This window comes from Sander vitreus, chromosome 6, assembly GCF_031162955.1.
Source record: "Sander vitreus isolate 19-12246 chromosome 6, sanVit1, whole genome shotgun sequence".
NCBI classification, from domain to species: Eukaryota; Metazoa; Chordata; class Actinopteri; order Perciformes; family Percidae; genus Sander; species Sander vitreus.
In genome coordinates, this window is record NC_135860.1 from 25,905,581 (window position 1) to 25,928,680 (window position 23,100).

A 23,100-nucleotide genomic window follows, 5' to 3' on the forward strand; every position below is an offset into this window, starting at 1 on the left:
ACATCCACACCAACCTATAAAAATAATACTAATTAGAAACGTTGAAGTGTTTTGTTTAAATGAGTCACATAACATTTCTGATATTATAGTGCACACACGGGACTCTTGTGTCGGGACACAACTTTTATAGAGACAAAAATGTTATTCGTTTCACTTTTATTTCTGATATTTTACACATATGAAATGCTGAATAGGCATAGGCTACATACATTAGTGAGATTATAAGTGATTAAAAGTGCATGCGAGTGAATATTGAGGTGCAAATGAGTTTCTACATCCCATTCATTCTCTCAACGTGCTGTACGGCCATCATGCAAATGCATCAATTTGTCTGTAGAGGGGGAGGAGAGTACCAACATTAATCAATGCTTCTCCTGGCGACTAAAGATGGTGTTTTGGTGAAAAACCAAACATTATTCTACCATTATGACAACACAGTGGTGCTCATAAGTTTATGAAACCATGCTAAAGTTGACTAAAAAGAGGAATTAAAAAAATCATGTTTTGGAAATTGATCTTAATGCCTTAATTAAATAAATTTTATTAATTAAATAAAAAACAAATTAGGAAAAATCCAACCTTTAAGGACACTGATTTTCTTTGTGAATGAATAATGTATCGTAAATAAATAAATTTTCCTTAAAATACAGGGGGCATAAGTAAGTACACCCCTATGTTAAATTCCCATAGAGCCAGGCAGATTTGTATTTTTAAAAGGCCAGTTATTTCATGGATCCAGGATACTATGAATCCTGATAAAGTTCCCTTGACCTTCGGAATTAAAATAGCCCCCCCACATCATCACATACCCTTCACCATACCTAGAGATTGGCATGGTTTTCTTTCAGTTAGCCTAATAGCTGGTTTGATTTGCATTGAGAGATGATTTTATGGAAAGTACCCCATGCCAATCTCTAGGTATGGTGAAGGGTATGTGATGATGTGGGGGGGCTATTTTAATTCCAAAGGCCAAGGGAACTTTATCAGGATGCATAGTATCCTGGATCCATGAAATAACTGGCCTTTAAAAATAAAAATCTGCCTGCCTCTATGGGAATTTAACATAGGGGTGTACTTACTTATGCCCCCTGTATTTTAAGGAACATTTATTTATTCACGATACATTATTCATTCACAAAGAAAACTGGTGTCCTTAAAGGATGGATTTTTCCTCATTTGTTTAATTAAGGCATTAAGATCAATTTCCAAAAGATGATTTTTTATTCCTCTTTTTAGTCAACTTTAACATGGGTTCATAAAGTTATGAGCACCACTGTAGAGGAATGTTATTTATGAATAAGTCGGGGCATGAGGGAAACATAGTACACACAAAGGCGGAATAATAAAGTTTTTTAATCACAACGTTCAATGGCGTGGGCTATGGCAGTTCTAGTGTTGAAGGGTAACTACCGTTTCTTTCAACCTGGACCCTAATTTCCTATGTTTTGTGTCTAAGTGACTGATGGGAACAACAATCTATGACATTTTTTCCAGTATTAAGCAAGTTATTCGCATATTCTTTGTCTGTCTGTTAGGGAATCAAACCCTGGGCCGCTGCGGTTAGGATTGAGCCTTGGTACATGGGGCGCACACTACAAGGTGAGCTGCCAGGGCACCCCATATTCTAATTAATTTAATATAAGATAATATTATTGATATAATTTAGTGTCTTTCTTTTGCTTGGACTTAAACTAACAATACAACTAAAATGAGACTAAATACAAAAAATGAATTAAGATTAGACATCAAGATGTACAAATGAAGTAAAACATAATGTCTACTATAATTATAGACTGAAAGAAGCAGAATGCACACACTTTTTCCATTGGCTGAATAGGTAGAATAGATGATGTTAAGAGTTCTACCTCTCCATCAGGGAAGATTACAAAAGTCTTGAACCCTGGAATCCTTCAAAGAAGACGTGAAGACTCCTAGTTTCTGCTTAGCAAGTCTAAGCAAACACAGAGCCACAGTTGTGTGCTGTGGGGGAACCACATCAAAACTGGATTAGGAAATCCAATTAAGGTGGATTAATTATGGATGGAGGGCTGTTCAGTTCTGCCTCATCTTTGCAGGCCTGTGCTTATACACTGGCTGCTTCCTGCACAGGAAAGGAGAGGGCAAGCTGCCGACAGCCCGGAGAATCAAAGGATGTTGAGTGAGGATTGGGATGGCGGCACATACTGGAATGACAGAACAAGGCCTGCTCACCTGTGACCGTCAGCTGAGAAGAAAAGTAGTAGAACGTAGACCATCAATCGAAACCCGTAACTGCATCTTTTCCACATTTATGCCTACCATACACTAGAAGACTTTGAAGAGACTTTGAAAAGACTAAAGTCTGACACCATCCCACATCTGAAGGCAATCATCTGACATCCAACGCTAAACACTGTCATAATATGTAAAGACTGGAGATCTTGCAGGGTCACACATTGCAAGACTACAACAAGATTCATTTTGAAAAATGTAACCAAGGTAGCTAGCTAACACTACCGTTAGCTGGTAACTTAAGGAAAAGTTTGCTGATTTTCTGTTCTGCCGTACATGCAGATGAATGTCTCCAGTACCCTGGATGTCTGCGTTTACCTGCCGGTAAAACTCCCGTTGGATGACTCGCTTCCAGATGGGAGAAAGACTGACTCAGACTGAGATTTCTGACCACCTTACACCAAATGCCTGAGACGACGGGAGCGCGCCCCAACTCTAGCAAGACTCTCAAGATTTCATTCCGATACTGGAAAATAGCCTGCGACAATGGAAGTGCTTGAAAAGTCTTTTGGTGTAAGATAGGCATTCAGACATCAATCTTACAATTTGAGTCATAGATAAGATAGATGTAAAGGAGGCGAGACGGGTGGGCGTAATGCTCGAAATGATTATTTTCCAAGCATTCAAAAAAAATCACCTCAATCCATTACCATACATTCTCAACAGTAGCCTTTATTTTAACCTAATGTGGCAAGCGTTTGTTACACAGAACAATCTGAAAAGCTTTAAAAAAAAAAATAAAATATCTGGAAGGTGACTGAATGAACCATCAGTCTATCACGTCTGTCATCGATGTTTTAAACATCGGCCGTCACACACACAACCTAAAACACGACCGTAGCTGCCAGTGGCTCCTTAGCGGATGCCGATTGGTCTGGTAAGCAGATAGTTCAGACACAAACGCATTACTTGAAGCCTGGCAAGATGGATTTTTGTGTGAGAAAGCTGCTGTTTATTTAGCTCAACAGCAGAACCAGGCCTTAATTTGACACAGGCTTATATATCAATTAAACACAAAACACTTCCTGGACAATGTTTCACATAAAAAGCTGGCCAGTGGCTCAAAGCAGGGGCAGTTGCCACAAAGGGGCCATAGTTTACACAGCAATTTCATTTCCTTTTTTGGGTAGTTTTTCCCTTAGTCGAAGTCAAAGTAACTAACTAATTTAGGCAGAAGGCCTAAAAAGAAGAAAAAATAGTCTATAAACACTCTGAGCGAGTTCTTGACTATTTAGAGACAGACTGCAGAAGAAATAAAATAGTTTAAGAACACGTTCTGGACTATTAAGAGATTTTTGTCTGCAGGGCTGTACCGGGTTTTGCAAGGTTTGCCGAAGAAAAGAACTAAGCTTTGCGATGACGACCACATCGAAAATGGTAAGAGTATACTAAAAGAAAAGCTTCTGTAACTATGGGGAATGAAACCTCAAAGCCGTGCGACGCATCTGGACCCATAGTGGGTGAGATGGTTAGAAAATATGGACCGGATTGCATGAGATGTCTGTCATATTGGTCAAAAAGATTTGGCTTTCCACAAACTGGACCACTGAGTCCAGGAAAGTTATTTTATCTGCTTTTATATATTTAACTGTTTTAACTGCTCTACAATGTTTAATTTCTTATACTGCACTGTAACTTTTTTTTTCCTTTCTCGTATTTTATCTGTTTTTAATTTTTTTAATCTGTTTTCATGTAAATCTGTTTTTAATTTTCTTATCTGTTTTCATGTAAAGCACTTTTCCCTGTTGCTGAAATGTGCTATACAAATAAAGCTGCCTTGCCTTGCCTTATGCTAAGCAAGGGTCTAAGAACAGAGGGTGTGGTATGCTGTACAGATTGTAAAACCCCTTGAGGCAAATTTATATTGGGCTATATAAATGAAATTGACTAGACTTGTTCTCACTCACAAACTGCAGTCAGTTCTATTGTGTTTGATCATATTTTAGGAGGAAGCCTCCCTGTTTTCCGACCTGCTACCATTTTAATTTCCCATTGATCTGGTTTGCTGTCAATGCAAAGTCAACACTTCCTTAATGTTGTCTTGAAAAATTCAGGATACTGTACTCACCACTAATTCCATTAGTACAACAGCAGAGTCATGCCTCTCCATTCTGTTGTTTCTCTTCTCTAACACAAATGCAGTGTTTGTTTACCAATTCATTCCAGTAGATCCGTACTTTCAGGGATACTCAACACTTTTCTCACGACAAGAGAAAGAAAATCATGCAATGAGGAAGTCTTAGGTGTCAAGCAGCCAGAAGATATACAGTACAAATTGGGAGGGAACTAAGAGTCATTTATTTTCTATGCCTTTCAACCCACCCATGCCCACTATGGCTCTCCTGAAGCAGCTAAAGAGAGAAGCTTTCTGCATCCTTTAATCCTTCTCCCTCTACAGACTGTGTCCCTGTAGGAATTTCTTTCTCAGAATGTGTTCGCAACTTCAGTGGATTCCTATCAATTAGTAGTTCAATTGTGTGTGCTGTCAAGGCTTCTGTCTATATTTGAGTTCCAGTGTCTAGTAGTAGTAGTAGTGTTTGTTTCCGTGCCTGTTCGGTCCATCAGTACTACTAAAGTGTGGCACTTGCTCTCACTCACAACACACTGAGTAACATATTTATTCGGATAAATTAGGAAGGCTTTTACCACTGTGGCAAGCGTCGGATGCCTAGACCCTGATTCATTAGTTAAAAAGCACCCTAATAAATTCCCCACTTTTAATGTTTCAGAGAGCTATTAAAAGGCGTACAGAGGCTAGCACAGCCGTTTCCTATTAGAGCATTCAATAAATGACAATCGGCACTCAGTGTAAACGGAAAGAGGAGGGGGGGAGCGTCAGACTTTTCAGCCTGCATTTCAAAGCCTTCCTAATAGCACGTAAAGACTTATTAGGCATTGTGTGCTGTCGCTTTAGAGGAGTGAGGCACTTTGTTCCAGAGTTGCCCAGGCTTAAGTTAATGAATAGAGCCGCTGCTTGACTGAGGCTAATTCACATCACTCAGCAGAAGAGGTTCCATATCAATCTATATCAGTTACACAGGGACTTTAAAGATGAAGGGAAAACTGCTAGTGAGCTAAGGAAAGAAAAAAAAGAAGCAATAAGCCTTTTAGAAAGTGAAAGAAGACAGAGATGGAGCCTCGGAGAATTTACTTCATCTCCTATTTAGATTGTTTAAGTTGAAGTCGTTGCAGGAGACAATAGTACAGGAATTCAGCAATGGCTGAGTTTCTGACAGACAACAAAAAAAACAGTCAACTGATATCTATCATGATCAATCAAAAAGCTTGATGTGATATACACTAATAGTTGTGTTTCTTTTTCGAGTAAATGAGATCCCTGGAGACAGGTGTTTAATCCATCATAAATTATCCCAAATAATGGAAAACCAAGCAATACCCAAACAGTAGAATTGGTAAGGAAAACGATGCATCTATATCTGTACCTCAAAGATTATTTAGATTCTTCAACTGTCCTGTGATCCTGGATTGCCAACACTCCTCTTTCTCATTCTTACAGAGTAAAAATACCATTGTACTAAATGTGCAGACCCAATACAATGGATATGGATGGATACATATGAGGAGGAAGACATGTAATTGCTGTAGAGTCAATATGGTACCGTTTTACAGCTCCTTTCTGTTCTGCTTCGAGTTTCTCTGGTCTGTAGCTTTAATGGTGAATATCTAGGAATGTTGGATGTGGTGCATTGACAACCACTACTCTGCTTGAACTGTATTGGAACACGTCCTACTTAAAGTACAAGATTTTTTTCAACGTTAAAAGGTGTCTCTTACTTTGGCTGACATTTGCATACATGGAGGAGGTAGAGGGAAAATCATTTAAACATACTCTAGCTAACAGAATATAGCCATTGTTCAGGCATGAGCACCTGAGTCTAGATCAAGGCGGAAGCCTTTACGTTCACACAGGTGGTGGAATAAATAACAAATAACCTAGCTTTCTTAAGACTGTGTAGAATATATCAAAGCATCCAGAAACTCAGAACATGAAGAATAAGGGAAACCCAACCTCATACACTCATCTGTATTGGATGGGTTATTTTTTTCCCCACCACCCACAACAAAACAAGCTTGGGGTTAAAAGAACCCTTACTTCACACAGCAGATCACAAATATCAGTCCAAAGACAAATATTGTAAACATCTTGGAGAAGCTTTTGAATTGTGATATCAAAACAGTATAAACATTGAAAAGGAGCATTTTACCAACAGACCACTAATGACTGTGGAGCAACATAGTACAGCTCAAGCAACAATACATTCACAAACACTGGGGTAATGAAATGAGAGTGAAGGTAACAATGGCGCTGAACCTATTGAGACCAAGTGTGTCAACAGGGGCTACACATTTAACTTAGCCCATTACCAGGTGGTGGTGGCGGTGGCAATAACAATGCAGTATTTCATTGGTAGCCAACCACCATAAACAGGGAAAGGATTTAACCATTTTTCTTTTAAAGGGGTGGTTGAGAATTTTGGACACAGGACCTCATTTCCAAGTTAGCCAGTGTGTTATTTATCAGTGGAGACAGTTTAACACTTTTCATCCAGTCCTTCCAGTTGCAGAGTTCACTGGTGCTAGGCTAGCGCAAGTCAACAGTATCTGCTAGCCTGCCATTAAAAACAGTCTTACACACTCCACAGTACACCCAAGGCAAATAAATTATAACGCCAGACTATCGATGTACATGTCTGTTGATAGAATAATGTTAGAAATAAAACTACCCTAGCATCTCAATGATCACATTACATTTTGAGGGACTAGTTTCTCTGCAGCGGCGGAATTTTACTTAGCTCCGGTTAGTAGTACTGTGCCAAAAAGTAAACAGAGAAGCGCACTACAGTCGAGACCCCTAGTAGTAGCCTAGTACGTTGGTATTGAAGCATTGGATTGGAAACTAAGGACTAGGCAACATGGTGATTCAGTGTGCATTAAGAAATTGTAAAAATAAACCAAACAGATGGGCTCCACAAAGTTTCCACAAATGTCCATTGGGAGATCCAGAGAGGAACCAACTGTGGCTTCTTGCTGCTGGCTTGGACATCAAGGCGGAGACTCTACTCAAGTGGCGAATGTGTAGTGATCATTTTAGACCAGACAACTTTGAAAAACCCCGCAATCTAAAGGACCACAAGTCACTGACAACGAATGCGGTTCCATCCGTCTTTCGAGATGCACCAACAGCTACTGATGAACAGGTAATAACTTTCGGTAGGCTACTCTAGCTATTAAAGCTAGCCCCTTTCATATTAGCCTAGCTGCTACAGATAGATTGAGACTGACAACGTTAGTGGAGATAACGTTACTGTTCAATGCATTGTGGAGAGTGACAACATTAGCTAATACATTCAAGTACAACATCATTGAAGCCCTGGATGAGTAAACCTTCAAGACAAACATGTTCACTTACATTACAAAAAAAGCTAATCTAACCCTGTTCCAAACAAGTCTGATATGAGTGGTCTCCTTGAAGCTCAACTGTCACAGTGCATTTTTTTTTTACAACGGCTTTTACTGTACCTGCCAAAGTTGTAAGCACTAGTAAGTAGAAACAAAGATCTTAACAAAAAGAAAGGGACCCATGGACATAAACACTGCCAATTATATATACAAAATGCTATTTGACTGTACAATACTCGTCTACAATACTTGTCCGTGTGGACACATCCCTGTGCCTAATGGAAGGATTAATGGTCAAATCCTTTAAGATCCCCCCTGATGAGGATTGAAATTGACAGGCATTGAAGAGACCTCAGCACTCAGTGCAAGCAAACACAAACAAACACACACACACACACACACCTGAGCCAGTATCAGAGACTGTGAAAACATCAAGAGCAACAGTGTAGATGTGATTAAACCATTACTTTATCAGTTTGTCATGGCACAAGCACACACATCCATCCACAGTCAATTACGCAGTCAATTAGACACACACACACACACACACACACACACACACACAAAGTTCTTGTTTACTATGATGTCCATTAGGATGAGTGACAGGAAGGTTAAGAGAGGTGAGCAGTTAAACTAGTCTCCTGTAGTGTGACAAAATGCTTCTCAGGTTTACGGATATTGTACTTTAGGGCCTTCATCAACAAAAGGTCAGATTGAGAGAAGAAGGGGTGACCTTTTGCACTGCTGTATCTTCACTAGTGATGCAGTAATGATGGATTACAAAGTCCTCCTCAGCAGACAGGATGGGAGCAGAGCTTTTCAGAGACAATGATGTGTGTGGAGTATCTTGCGTCCTCCTGCCATACCTCTTCCCCAAGGGCTGGAGCAGGCTGAACTCCTGCTTTTCCAGTCTGCTGCCCCCTAATACGGCTGTGGCTGTGTAAAGGCTGCCGGAGGCTAGGGGGGGAATGTATGTACCAATATTAGTGTGGGTTTGTCAGTCAAGGTGTCAGTTAGACTGACGGGTCATTGTGTCGGCTGACAGCCGGCTGGGAGCTACAGCACTTCTGTTAAGAAGGAACATCACTCACTGGCCATTACAGCCACAGTCCTCTCCTGTTCACTGGGATGGAGGATAACAGGGGCCATACCAGCAAACTGTCCTGGCAGCTGAATGGACATTTAGGCAAGTCTTGTTGTATATACAGATGTACTTCAAAATGCTGATTTGTTGATAATTAATCCATTCCTAATCGATTGGGGTCCCATTGTTTTGTATCAAATCTAAAGCCTAGAGTCTGCTTATGAAATCCTTTATTGATTCCATTGGGTTCAGCTTTCAACATGTGTAAGTAATACAAGTTGTATATAACTAACTGAAATAGGTTTGAGTTGAGACACTACATCCAAAGAATACAGACAAAAAGGTGGATCAACACCTCCAAAAATCAGGTGATTTACATTTACACCTCCAGCACCCGTTTAAGTAAATAGTGAGCTTCTCGACTTTGTTAAGAACTTCTACCTTTTTAGGTAGCCTCGTTACCAATGAAAACAGGACACAGAAGGTAGCGGTGTAACGGTACACATTAGGCCACGGTTTGGTTTATACCCCGGTTTAGGAGTTATGGTTTGCTGTGAGTTCAGTACAGTGGGGGAAAAAACTAATGCATAAGGCCGGTTACACACTGGCTGCGTCGCGTGAGTGTGGTGTGTCGGTTCTATTTCTAGCATGCGCACGTTTTCGGCGCGGCTCGGGCCGCGACTGAGACATGCGTGTCATGCAGGCAGTGTGGAAGCTCTAACCTGTTAACATAGGAGCCAAAATATAAAACGGACACGCCACGCAGCTTATTTTGGACAGACAGTCCGCTGCGTGGATTTTTCTATGTCTTTACACACCAGAAACGTGTCTGACGCGGCGCTGCTGCTGCTAGCCTAGTCTGTACACATGTATGTTTCCCATTGATGAAATGAAATACCATGTTAAACATAAATATAGACTGATTTGATTACAGCAAAGACAACGTCGGCGGTATTGACGGCAAAATAGGCTACAGAATATTTCGTTCTGTATTGACAGGTGCAATATTAGAAAATCAATTTTTTTTTTTTTTTACATTTACATTACATTTCTATCTGCATTTATATCAAAACCTAGATACTTTCAAACACCAACATGTCATTTATTAATACGTATTAGTGTCAAAATGACATCCTTTCCTATTCTATTTTGCCGGGAAACGCTTCCAACATGCTTGCGTGTTGCGTGAAAATTAGGTGTCGGTTCTATTTCTAGCATGCGCGTGTTTTCGACTGAGACGTTCGTGTCACGCAGGCAGTGTGGAAGCTCTAACCTGTTAACATAGGAGCCGAAATATAAACGGTCACGCCACGCAGCTGACACGCTCGCGCCACGCATCCAGTGTGTAACCGGCCTAAGGATATGTTTCTTTTCATTTATTTTGGACAGACAGTCCTGCAAGTGTCAAAGACAGACAAAATCATCTTGCTTGGGGACTGAGGTATTTTGCCCACTGGCAACTTTGGTAAACTATTTCCATCACAAAAACTAGAAACGTGCACTCAGTAGAGCGCAGATCTCCACCAGATGTGTCTCCCTCCCCCCTCCCAAGGATAGAAGCTTTAAATATCACTCAAATGTCCCTCCCGGCTCCACTAAAGCCAAAATACACCACCATAGAATTGTGCACATTAAACAGCTGCCCCTATTTTCTATGTACAACCCCCACACATGCAGGCGCCAGTGCTCGTGAATGCGCTACCCCGCGACACTTCACCCCACTATTTCCCGCCCCTGAAAAAACTATTTATTTCCGCTTGCTCCCTGTGTAGCCGCTCTACAGTCAAGATGGCAGCAAAGATTACAAAAACAGCATTTATTCAACTCATATTGTGTCTAACTTCTGTGGATTACAGCCATAGACTGCATACAATATGAACGTAGTCTCCATGACGTCACCCACAGCTTTCTGAAGAGCCAAAATAAAGCTCAAAGTGGGCGGCTCCGGCTGTTGCCATTTTGGCAGTGCCTGACGTCGGCTAATCCAAAAATGGGCAAAGAGGTGGAGTGCCGTGGATGGAGCTGAATGAACCCTGGACAGCCCAAGAAACGCCCTTAATTATGCAGAACGTTAAGCCTTAACATAATTTACAACCTGTGAGTTATAAAAGAAATTCACCACCGTACAGTTGTCATGAAGGGCGAACTTAACTATTCAGACCAAAACCGTTTTTTGGTCCAGGGTGTAAACATGTCTAATTCTGCTGTAAAGTTGGGCATTTTAACATGGGGGTCTATGGGGATTGACTCCTTTTTGGAGACAGCCTCGAGTGGCCACTCGATGAACTGCAGTTTTTGGCACCTTCCACAATGGCTTCATTTTTCAGCAACAGAGATTGCCACAGCAGTAATAATACAACATTTGCTAAACATAGTTCGTCAGAGTCAATATGGACATGTTTTGTTTTGACTAACCCATCCTGACCTCAGAAATGTCACTTCAAAACGTCAGCCTTCATAACCACAGTAGTCAAACCCTAGCGTACAAACTAGAGATGGCCCGATACCATTTTTTGCTTCCCGATACCGATTCTGATACCTGAACTTGTGTATCGGCCGATACCAAGTACCGATCCGATTTAACAACTGTATACTACTACCCCTGTATGGATGTGATATGATTTCTATCTTTGTTGTCGGTCTGGCTCAGGTTAAACTCTTTGTGAAACATGAATGCCACAGAACTTTCTTTTATTCTGCAGTTTGACAGTCAGTTATAACGGAAAAATAACATAAATAAACTACTTTAACGTATTTTTTCTTTAGGGCTTTATTACGTGGTTTTGGAGTATAAACTCCAGTACTTCCCGATACCAGCGTTTTAGGCAGTATCGGAGCCGATACAGATACTGGTATCGGAACATCTCTAGTACAAACACACACACACACACACACACACACACACACCCAAACAGTGTACAAACGCACACAAAAGCCAACTAACACAACTACACAGTGGCTCCTACCTCATCTAGTTCAGAGATGTAGACGGGCTTCTCTTCAAAACCGATAGACATGGGGTCGTTGGGTGGGATCTCCACCTCTTCATACATCTTAGTGTTCTCTCTGCGGATTCCCTCGGGTAGCATCATCTGAATGTCACACACACAAACACACTTCAGAATGAGGAAAACACAGTTCTCAAATGGCCTCGAAGGGACTGTTTTGATGTGGTATTAAAATCAGATCTGAGTGATCCGGTCACAAGTGGACAGCTCTAAGTACGTGTGTTAACACTTGGCAGTAAAACATGTCTCCAAATGTGTCCTGAGTGACCACTTATGATCAGATCTCACCTCCCTGCTCGATATGCAATCATCATACATCATTTCTGTTTGCATACAGGCTGGTTGTGTGCGAGTGTGTGTATAAATGTCAGTTGTTACTCTTACATAATCATACGTTAGAAACGTGCAACGCCAAATGAAAAAGTGCGGCCCACAGTCCGTCTGTGTGCCAAAATAAGGATGTCTACTGACGTTCGCCTATAAGAGTCGTGTTAAGTTACTGCTGATGAAGACAGCAGAACAGAACATTTCCTGATTTTGCCGCTTCATAATAAAAGCCTTTAAATAACAAAATAACTGGGGGGGGACTTGTATTGTGAAGAATTTATAGGAAATAAAAAAACATTTTGCAGCCGCTGCTTTGACCAATCAGGCTCACCGACTGAAAGTGCTGTAGGTCTTTGCAACGTAAGAGCAGGAACGTCTGTAGTCATATCTTACATATTGGTGAATTCTGGGATGTTTCATGAAACTAAAAATAAGGTTATTGAATACCGGCAGCTGCCTTTTCCAGGCAACCGCTGGGCACAGGCAGGCAGCACAGGAACAAAAACACAGACACATCACCGATGGTATGATAATAACATCCAAAACACACAATTCACTCTCAGTGGTTTCTGTGACGTGAGAAATACTTTAAATGAGTTTGTAGTTCTACTTACAGTTGAGTAAGCAGTCCTTAACGTGGCACAGGACACACATGAGTCCACAATACTTTAAGAATGGGGCCGGGTGTGGCCACATGTGGCCTGAGTTATTGGATGTCAAGAGCTGTGTTCGAAACTGTTCCCTCATTCACTTACTCACTATTCCCTAAATACAGTCCCTCCAGAAAAGCGTGATTATGTGATCGCATAATTCAATGCATAATCAGCCAAAGTCTGCATATTTATGCGGGGGGGGAGGGGGGGCATTTTTTTCAAATGCGGCGCACTTTCGCCGCATACATTGCCGATTTCGGCGCAAAATATGCGGGGCTTGCATGATTTCATAATCCCCACATTTTCGTTGCAAAAAAGTCACATATATCTTAGCAGAAAGTTGAAAAATGTTGCGTTTACTTCCCCCAAGAGCAGCCATTTTCCCCTGTTGCCATGGGAACGTTATGAAGTGACGTAATTACGCGACGTGAACATCATCGAAAAGCTGCAAACCCCGCGATGAAGCCACGATGAAACCGCAGTTTTTGCAAGTTCCCGCAATTTCATCGCATAAAATTGCATAAATATCCCGCATATTCCATCGCATTTTTTTAAGAAAACGTGCCGCATAATCAAGGATTTTTGCCCGCAACGATCACAAAAAAACTCTGCATTTTTCTGGAAGGACTGTACATAGGGTTTATTGAACTAAATAGGGAACGACACAGAGATTCCACAGTTATTCAAGCCTCACCTTGGCTCCTCCAACAAACGCAGGCATCTTTGTGGCCTCTGCGTAGCTGTCATAGACATTTGGATATCGAATACGTTCATACACTCTTTCTCTGCTCAGTACAGGATCACGCCGTGCAGTCAGCAGGGCCTGCTCCCTGTGCAAGCAAACACAAGACATATGGAATATGGAAAAAAAAAAACAGAAAAGAAAGTATCTTTAGACTGGAAATAAAAGGTGCTTGATGGGGTAGAACTGGGGACTTGAAGACGAGGAGAAAGAAAGGAGTCACTTCAAGAGTCTTCTGTCAAAGGAAAGGAAGAAACAAATACATGGCAATGTCACTTCAACGAAATCAGTGTCACATCTTCAACCACTTGGTTCCATACGTGAACCCTCATGTCCATTCATATTTTAGCTTAAGAATTAATATTAATATATAATGCAGTTGATGATTCAAATGGAGAGGCACAGATGTGAGGCATTATGTTCCTTCCTAAAGTGGCTTACCCCTCAGCTAAACCTTTCCTTCACACTGGGCTGGATTTGGTCATGCAACGTTTTTAATTAAACAGATCGCTGCTCTTTTTTTCATCCTCTGAAATTAAACTTTCAGAAAAGTCCTCAGTGTGCAGAGCTGCAGTGTCTCATTTTGTTTTTTGTAAAGCTCAAGCCAAGTTGTCGTGAAAAATGCAGAAGCTTGTCAGTTTGGGTACCCGAGAGGACAGGTGGAGACGGACAGACATAGAACAAAGCAATAGGAGGAAGAAAACGATGAAGAGAAGGTGATATACCTCTGGATTCTCATCTCTCTGGGGTCAAAGGTCAAGGCAGCATCTGAGGAGTCGCTGTCATCTATTCCTTTGCCTCTCTTCCTCTCCCTCTTCTCCTCCCTGCGGTACAACTTCATCATCTGTTTCTCCTGCTCTGACTGGATGGTCACCTGGCACCCATAGGTGGGCTTGGTCACTTCGCCACTGGCTTTTCGGCTCCCATCTGAAGGAAATGTTAGGATGGTCAAAGGGACTCAATCATTTTACTTCTTTAAATAGAAGTCCCATGGAGATAAAGACTATAATGTAAAAAAAAAAAAAAATAAGAACTAATACGTGCAACAGCCACAACCTGTTAAACAGGACATTCAGCTCAGTATAAGACTTTCTTCTAGGGATCGACTGATACTGGCTTTCAAAGGCCGATACCGATTATTAGTACTTAATGAAACTGATATTTGGAACCGATATGCATTTACAGTGAAAATGAGTCAAAATTTAGATTTTGGAATGTTACAAACTCCAACACAAAACTTTTTTTTAAATGCTTTAAGCAATTATTTAGTAACTGAGAAACTTTCAACATAATACCCAGTAAAAGACAGTCAGATAGTGTTGGGGGCGGGACATTAAGTCAGACTCTGCGGTGAGTGAAACCGAAGCAGAGGGACAGACACAGAGCTGTAGCCGAGCCAAAGTAGAACACTTTTTAATGAATTAACTTCATCGGTTATCAGGCAAATGATACGCTGATACAGATAATCTGCAAACTGCCAAAAAACAGTCGATCCCTACTTTCTTCAGTTTAGTACTCCCTGTAATCCAAACAATTCCTGCCAAATTATGAGAATGAACGTATTATGTTCATGTGGAACATAAAAGGTCAATCTGCATTCTTGTCTGTACTTGTGTTCTTGTGGACTTTTCAACTATTAAATACAAAGTCCACATAGAGCCCGGTACAGTCCAAATGACAGCAAGTGTCCTTGCTCTGACCGTTTTATCAAGGATTCCAGCAGCAATGGAGGAAATGTTGAGCCAGGCTCAAAGTGGGAATCATTTTTGTCCTAGGACTGCTATTATCTCTATTTATTTAGTATTGATATGTATTCAGTTGACAAAATAAGCTCAGTAAAAGACTTTCAGTTCAGTACTCCCTGTAAACCAAACAATTCCTGCCAAATTACAATAATAACATTATTATGGCCATGTGGAACATGAAAGGTCAATCTGCATTCTTGTCTGTACTTGTGTTCTTGTGGACTTTTCAACTATTAAATTCAAAGTCCACATAGAGCCCGGTACAGTCCAAACGTCCGCAAGTGTCCTTGCTCTGACCGTTTTATCAAGGATACCAGCAGCAATGGAGGAAATGTTGAGCCAGGCTCAAAGCGGGTATAATTTGTGTCCTGGGACTGCTATTATCTCATTTTATTACTTTTTGATTCTTTTTTTGTTCAGGTGACAAAACAACCATAGTTATATACAGTATGTGGTCATTGTATCCATCATAATCCCTATTTAGAAATTTGGAGATGCGAAGACCCGCTGGCCGGGTGAGATCCCACCCGGTCATCTTGGCAGCCAGCAGCCCAACTCCTGAGAAGACTGACCGGTCAATATATGTCATCATCCCGGGGAAGATAAGTATTATCTTGGTATGCCCTTTGGTAATTTACGGTTGGCTTGGATGTCTCCGTAGACGCTGGAAGATAAGTTTTGGTCTCAGAGATGAAATATAATACTTGTTTTATTTGTATATATATTACAAATTACATTACAGGCATATCTTTTGACTGCATCTCACTGGCAATTCTTCCTCCAGGATATTGGTTATTGTCTCTTAGTGGACCTTTGATTTGAGATTTGGTTACAGTACAGTGAGGTACAGCTGTATTGAAGTGTAACACCGCCTCCCGTCTCCGTTTCAACAGTTTGAACTCCTGAGTTTGAACACAAGTCCAACCTCTTTAGAAAGGCCAACAGTCTAAAGTGAAAGTTCCATCTGGAAACACCATGTTAGTTGAGTTAGTCTTTGGATTCGAGTGTATTCGATATGGCAAATGCAAATAAGAAACCAGAGTTTGAAGAGCCTCCAGTGTCATTTAGATCTTTTAAATTGTTTGGGAGTGGAATGGTTGCCCAGTAAGTTACAACGACTCTGTGTAGAGTGGTGTATCAGACAAAAACTGCTGGTGTTGTCTAACCAATTTTAGGTATGTTTTTTAACACAAACAAATGAACATGTTAAACCATTTACAATGGCATGTTCCTTCACATGTGCATCAGCCAGTCCGCTTTATTATTGAAAATGTTATGAAAATTATTCAGTTAGTCTTTTATAATAACAATGGTGTATGTCAGGCTCTGATGCCTACAGCCTGAAAGAGTATTCATCCATGGGTGAACAACAGAAACGTTTGTTAATTTTGCGAAAACATCAGGTCAGCCAATGTCAGTAAAAACTGATTCATTTTTCAGCAGTAATCTTGATAGCCCATTGTTGTCAGATGCATGTGGCATTGCACAGGTTAATGTTCCCCCATTGCAGCCTCCCTGTTTGAGGCACAACAGCTCAATAAAAGGCAGAATTGCTCTTGAAAACAGATGAGATCTGATGATTGCACCGCGGCCTGGGCTGATTGACTGAATGATTTCTTCTTTATCTCGTCTAGCGGCTCTACCTGCTGCACAGCCTCCCTCTCATTCTAGCAGCTCCCCTCTTCCTGTCACTCTTACCCTTCCTCCCATTACCTCTCAAACTCCCAAACCCTTTAACTCTGTCACCCTTTGCGCACCAATTCCTGTCTAAATCATTCCCCATCCTTTACTTTCCCCTCTCTCTGGGAGCTACTGTGCCTTGTTATGCATCTCCAACAGTGATTGCCTCCAACTCTTCAGGATTCTCATCTCCACAAGTGCTCATGTGCCATAATCATTGTGAAGAACATCGCCAACATAGATTTTCATTTTGCTTACAAGATGGTTTCAAGGTGTTTTCACAATTTTCATTTTCCCCCACACCTTTAACATCAATATATGATTTTCAAGAGCAGTCTTTTGGGAGTCAACATATAGTAGTGACTAAGCACTGTATTACAACAATAACCACAAGATCCTTCATTGTATTATTTATCTTGAAAAAAAAAAAATCCATTTTGAAAATGTCACGTAGATAATACAATATGTTGTGTATTAACCTGTCAGACAGAGATAAATACCAAATAGTTTCATTCTAGGTAATCTACATGTACAGTATATAATGTATGCAACCTGCAGTGGTCCTAAATGTGTATAGTTATATGGCAAAACAACATGGCTGAAGACATATTGTATGTACAGCACAAAGTGGAAAATGAATGCAAAAGGATACTTGTATACTAATCTTACATTGCAAATATCTTTTTGCTAATCAGATGAAGTTAACAGTCTCAGATTTCTTTCTATGCACATGCATTTTTTCTATGTACATGCATTTAGCCAGACTAAAGTGAGAACAGAAAACTGCATTTGGATGTCAGATCAGAGTTTCCACTAGAAAAAATTGGTGCCTCTCTCTGCTGGCACACTGGAAATGGGTTTTACGCATGCTACCTTGACCAGTTTGACCCACTCTGGATAGATTTGACCGTAATCCCAATAAGTACCTCGCAGGCTGTTGAGAAACTCAAGCCTCCGTAAATGTGGAGAGGTGTCATCATATATGGCATCTGGATGTGCGCCTGTGGCATTAACGTTAATGAGAGGGGCTGTAGCTGGTGCCGACCCGTCCTCGCTGGCAATTTCTTGGCTTCATTTACGTTAGCCCGGCCGCTGCTTGGTGTTATGAAGTAATCAGAGGTTGACCGATATGGGGTTTTCTCTGGCCGATGCCGATCGTTAGAAATCAGTGTCAGCCGATAAATGCTGCAGATTTATTTTGGCCGATATATGCTTGTTTTTAAACCTCTATTTGAAAGATAAAATGTAACACTAATATACACAGAATTTCTCAACAAAAACATGTATTGAACACTTCACCAATCTACACTTGTATACTTGAATTAAAAACGGTATAATGTAAAAACATACTGAATATTGTATAAATGTATAAATGTTTAATGTCAAATAAACTTTTCAATGAAAAAATAAAGTTTAGTGCACTTAGCAGCATTTATTAAACTTCTGAGAATACAAATCTGCAAGCTTCACAGAAAGTGACATGTTATTATTAATCTCAACACTATTTCCTCCTAACTCCTGTTGAATCACGTCAGACTAGGGCTATCTAGAGTCAATTCTTGTTCACCTTGTTTGTTAGATCATTGTGTTAACAGTTAATCCCAAGGCGAGAACACCAGCAACATGCTACTACTAACGGTAGCGTCTGAGCCTGAAGTGACTGTGCGAGACACACGGCGCAAGACTTCACGAGGGGAGGGGCTGGAGGCAGCTGGTCTGGGTGCGCTGTAAAAAATGTCGCCTATTCATGTTTTTAACACTAGGCTGCCCGCAGATGCGCCTGCCTATTAATCAGCGTAATATACTGGGATATTGGCCGATGCCGATTATGTAAAAAAAAAGCCAAAAATCCCGATTAATCGGTCGACCTCTACAAGTAATTCACAATATGTCCGTTTCGCCGTTTGTTGTAAATCTACGCTAGTCTTCTGCATTCAATCAGAACGCGACATGTAGTTTTTCCCTTTATCGCATACGCTACAGTCTAAAGTCATTTCTAAATGAAAAAATATGATTGTTCACCGTTTTAATAAAACGAAAGGTATGAAAATCACTGTAGCCTATTTTAACACAATTCAAACTGTGCAGAGGGAATTATTTCCACCGGTCATTATGACCGGACACAATTAGAGTTTTCGGTCCTCATCATGTTTTTCTGGTCAATCAGTCCTTCCAGAAAAATGCGGAGATTGTCTTTGTGATTGTTGCGGGCAAAAATCCTTGATTATGCTGCACGTTTTCTTACGACTCAACCTGTAAGAAATCGAAAGGACACAAGTACTCGTTCATTCAACTTTCAACCTATAATCCATGTTGAACTTGCAAAAACTACAATCAAATCTGAGATTTCTCAACGACAATCGGGCGAAAGAGACACATTTAGCTGTCTAGCTCCATAGAGTCCCATTCATTTAGCACTGGACCGCGATCACCCCCAGTGGAACTCTGGTGGAACTGCAACCAAATTTGGTACAATGGGGCTGAATAGAGAGTGGAGCGGCTTTCCGTAAACGGGCTTTGGCGTTGGGTATAGCCTGGCAATCTAATCCGTGGGTTTAAATGACTTATAATGCTTAAATTCGCACATTTAGCCTATAATATAAAAACATCATAAATATAATATAAAACATAAAAACATCATTCAGCTGCAGCTAAACAACTGCTCCATGGCTGATGATATATTTCTTTATCATATCACAGTCATTGAAAGCACTTCATAATCCTCCCTATAATTCTGTCTGCTCAGAGTGGTTAAATAATTTCAATATCTAGCTTTCACCGACATGTAAGACCTATAATTGTGAAGAAAGTAAGTGTTCAAGTAATGACTTCTATGAATTATCAAAGTACTTCAGGTAGCCTTGTATAGCCTTGTTGTCAAACTCACTCACTAGCAGTGAGGATGGTGCAATAGTCCCTGCATCCACTGAGTTCTTGTTCTCTGTGTTAGATGTAATACACAGAGTTGTGAGCTGAGTTTGTACTTCGAGTGGCAGAGAAAAGCCTCTGTTCTGATTATGGCCTGAGGAAATTGTCCAAAATGCTTGTCAGAGAAGCACTGGCATCAATTTATCTTGTTAATTCACGGCAGAACCATTTGCTATGGTACACCAAGTCTGGAAAACTGATTTCTGCGTAGTTTTCTACACATATCCCTCAACACCTGCTGTACCCCCACTTGAACAGAAAAAGAACTATGCTTAATGACCCAGTCAAAGTCTTTTGTACAGTACAAACAAACACAAACACTCTTTTGGACGCCATTTCTAAAGAGGGCTAAAACAGCTCAAACTTGAACAATGGCTCTCTCTCTTCTAGGGCTGCAAAAAATACGGTAAACAGACAGAAGTAATGTTGAAGTTAAGCTACTACTACGATAAAAAATGAAGTTGCTATTGAAGTTGTTGGCAAAAAGAGGCCTATTCACACATCAAGCACACATGAAGTAACCTTAACACTCAAAAGCATTCCTGGCCACCTGACAAATGTTAAGTCTAACGGTTAAAAGTTTTTTTCTAAAAACTAGTTTACCAGGGCTGCAACTATTTTTTTATTAATTAATCCACCTATTATTTTCTCAATAAGTCAGTTAATCATTTAGTCAAGAAAAAAAGACATAACATGATAAAACATCAGACAACAGTGAAAAATGTCCATGGAAATGTCCTAGAGCTTAAAGGGGTGATAGAATGATTATATAGGGTATTTCACACTGTTCTACTTAAGGTCAGGTTAGATTGAACAAGAGGTTTTCTGCCATATATGGTATGCTCATGAATATTTAGATTGAGGTGCGCGCTGATTGGTTGCACACACACACAGCTGCCCGGTGCACAGCACACACAGCACACACGCACGCACATGCACGCACACATACATACATACAGTTAACGTTACTGATAGACTTCCAAATACAGACATGCCCGGGCGCGAGCAGCGGCTCCAGCGCTGGCTAAAACAGCCGAGAGAAAAATATCCCCAACTGGCTTCAAACTTCATTTCTGCTCCAACACATAAACTCATCAACTAATGTTACTGTACAAAGCACCAGAGACAGTTTTGTTACAGTTTCATCCTCCAGTGTGTCGCGCACAAACACACACCAATGCTGGAACACTGCTTTTACGACCGTGGTTCATTTTCAATATCCTTGAAAAACTTCCAAACTTTCTTCTTTCTAAAGAAACTAGACAGCGCAGCTTGCAGCTAAGCTTGTGTGTGAGATCCTGACAGAGCTCCAGCTCAGCGGGTCTGTGAAAGTGGAGAGGCCGACCAGGAAGGCAGCAACCACCAGCAGGCAGCCGCCGGCTGTCACGTAAGATTGTGGAGCTTCTCAAGTCCGAAACAATCGCACCAAATTTGCAATTAGCCATAAATCTTCGTAAAATGGCCCATAGATTTCTTGCATAAAAAAGTCTCAGAAGTGAATTTAGTAGTAAAATAGCAGATGAACAATGTAAAAAATTTCTGAGATCTGCGCGACCTATGATTCTGAAGACTAACTGGCCTCAGATCAGTGGCCTATGTAAATTTTTGGGGGTGTGACAAAGGTAGAAGGTAGAGCCAAATAGAGCTCAACAGTCCCGCCCACAGTGGGTTCCCGGAAGTAAAAATTACAATGCAATTTCTCCATTGACAAATTGGAGTATAAGCCATAAAATCGTAACCGTCAATGGTAGACTTAAATATAAAGAGATAAATGTCTTTTATTCGCGATGTCTTGAATAAGTACTTTATTACCCACAATCCTGAACAATCCCACAATCCCCACAGTGATGCCTCTGATTGGTGGAACTCATGCTGGTGAGGGTGTCTGTCTGCACGATCCGTCACGAGGATTTCACGACACTGCACGAATCACGATCTGTTCCACGCTCTGACGTTAGCCTCTGCCGGGAAGCTAACCTTAGTTTAGTTAACAGCTAATTCGGCTAACCGCTAGCTGACAGCTTGATTCAGTCTAAAAATAACGTTAACTCAAACTTAACACTCGGTAAAAGCCGTCTACAGCTGACGTAACAGCCATTATATATGTTAACGGTTATTTTCAGGTTTTATTTTTGAGGGTCTTTTTAAAAGTTATTACATGCTGTCTCAGCTAGCATTTGGTCGAGTAGCTGTTAGCTAAACTAACATTAGCTTCCTTTGTTCAGTGGTGCGCGGTGGTTTATGGGATGAGTAGTTCCTTCGCTCTGAGATGACGATATGTACACAGTCTTGTACCTTTGACTTTTTGGGGATTTTCGGTTCGCTTTTTTTTACTCGAAATGATACGTACCCTCACGTACCCCTCTGGTTAGCCTAAGGCTAAGGCTAACATCTGGCTTTTTCCAGATGTCAATGGGAGAAATGAATGGGAAATTTACTTTCGAACCCAAGGTCTCTCAGAGGAGGGGCGGGACTGTTGAGCTCTATAAGGTACAGCCACAAAGTTGATGTCAACTATGAGCTTTGTTGAGATTCACCCGTTTTCAGCAGCAGTTTCAAATTGTGAGATTGGCATAGGAAAGAGGTGTCAATGGGACTTTGAGGTTCTCTGTATGTCCTATTTACCCACCAAACTGTCGTAATTCAACTATGACAAGGTAAACTCGGTTTTGCATTCAATCACCCCACTTTAACTTAAAATCTCACAGTATTTATATAAGTGACCTTTCCCATCACCTTCTCTATGTTCATCAAACGTAGGTTTGCAGTTAGAAAACTAGAAGACTGTAGGTTTGTAAAAGTAAATAGCCCTCCATGCAGTTTTCTAGTGTTGCTCTGAGTACAATGACTCAGCAGGAAAAGGATGATAACTGACGACATGAGGTTAGGGGGGATCAGGGGATCCACGTTAGGCTCAGCAATATATATTATAATATTTTGCAGTAATAAAAACTGATTTTTTAGATGCATCGCAATTCTCTCTTGAAAGATTATGTCTGGATGCTGAAAAGTCAATAATCAGAAATTTAAAACCCAATTCTTAACATACATTATGATAGTCTTTAAGGTTTTGTGGGCTGTATTCCTAACGCCTGAACCAATTGGATAGTGAAACTTAGAGAACAGGTACTAAATTGGTACCGGTTTCTGAGTGGTCAGTACCAAATTACTGATAAGCTCCTGGACAAACAGTGCTGCTAAGCATCTGGGAATGTTAAACTAAAATATGCTTTATACAACA

The 23,100-nt window shown here is 40.7% G+C and overlaps 1 protein-coding gene across 2 annotated transcripts in view; it reads right to left on the minus strand.

Moving 5' to 3' along the window:
• The window catches only part of ascc3 (activating signal cointegrator 1 complex subunit 3), a 187,191-nt gene that overhangs the window by 127,702 nt on the left and 36,389 nt on the right, over positions 1-23,100 (minus strand). For both annotated transcript variants that reach the window (XR_013502163.1, XM_078253587.1), the window contains exons 6-8: positions 14,232-14,433; positions 13,459-13,594; positions 11,743-11,868 (exon numbers count right to left, since the gene is read on the minus strand). Coding sequence is in view for 1 of the 2 variants with exons in the window: in XM_078253587.1 (XP_078109713.1) it covers positions 11,743-11,868; positions 13,459-13,594; positions 14,232-14,433 (464 nt within the window). In the remaining variant the exon portion in view is untranslated. The remainder of the gene's footprint in view (positions 1-11,742; positions 11,869-13,458; positions 13,595-14,231; positions 14,434-23,100) is intronic.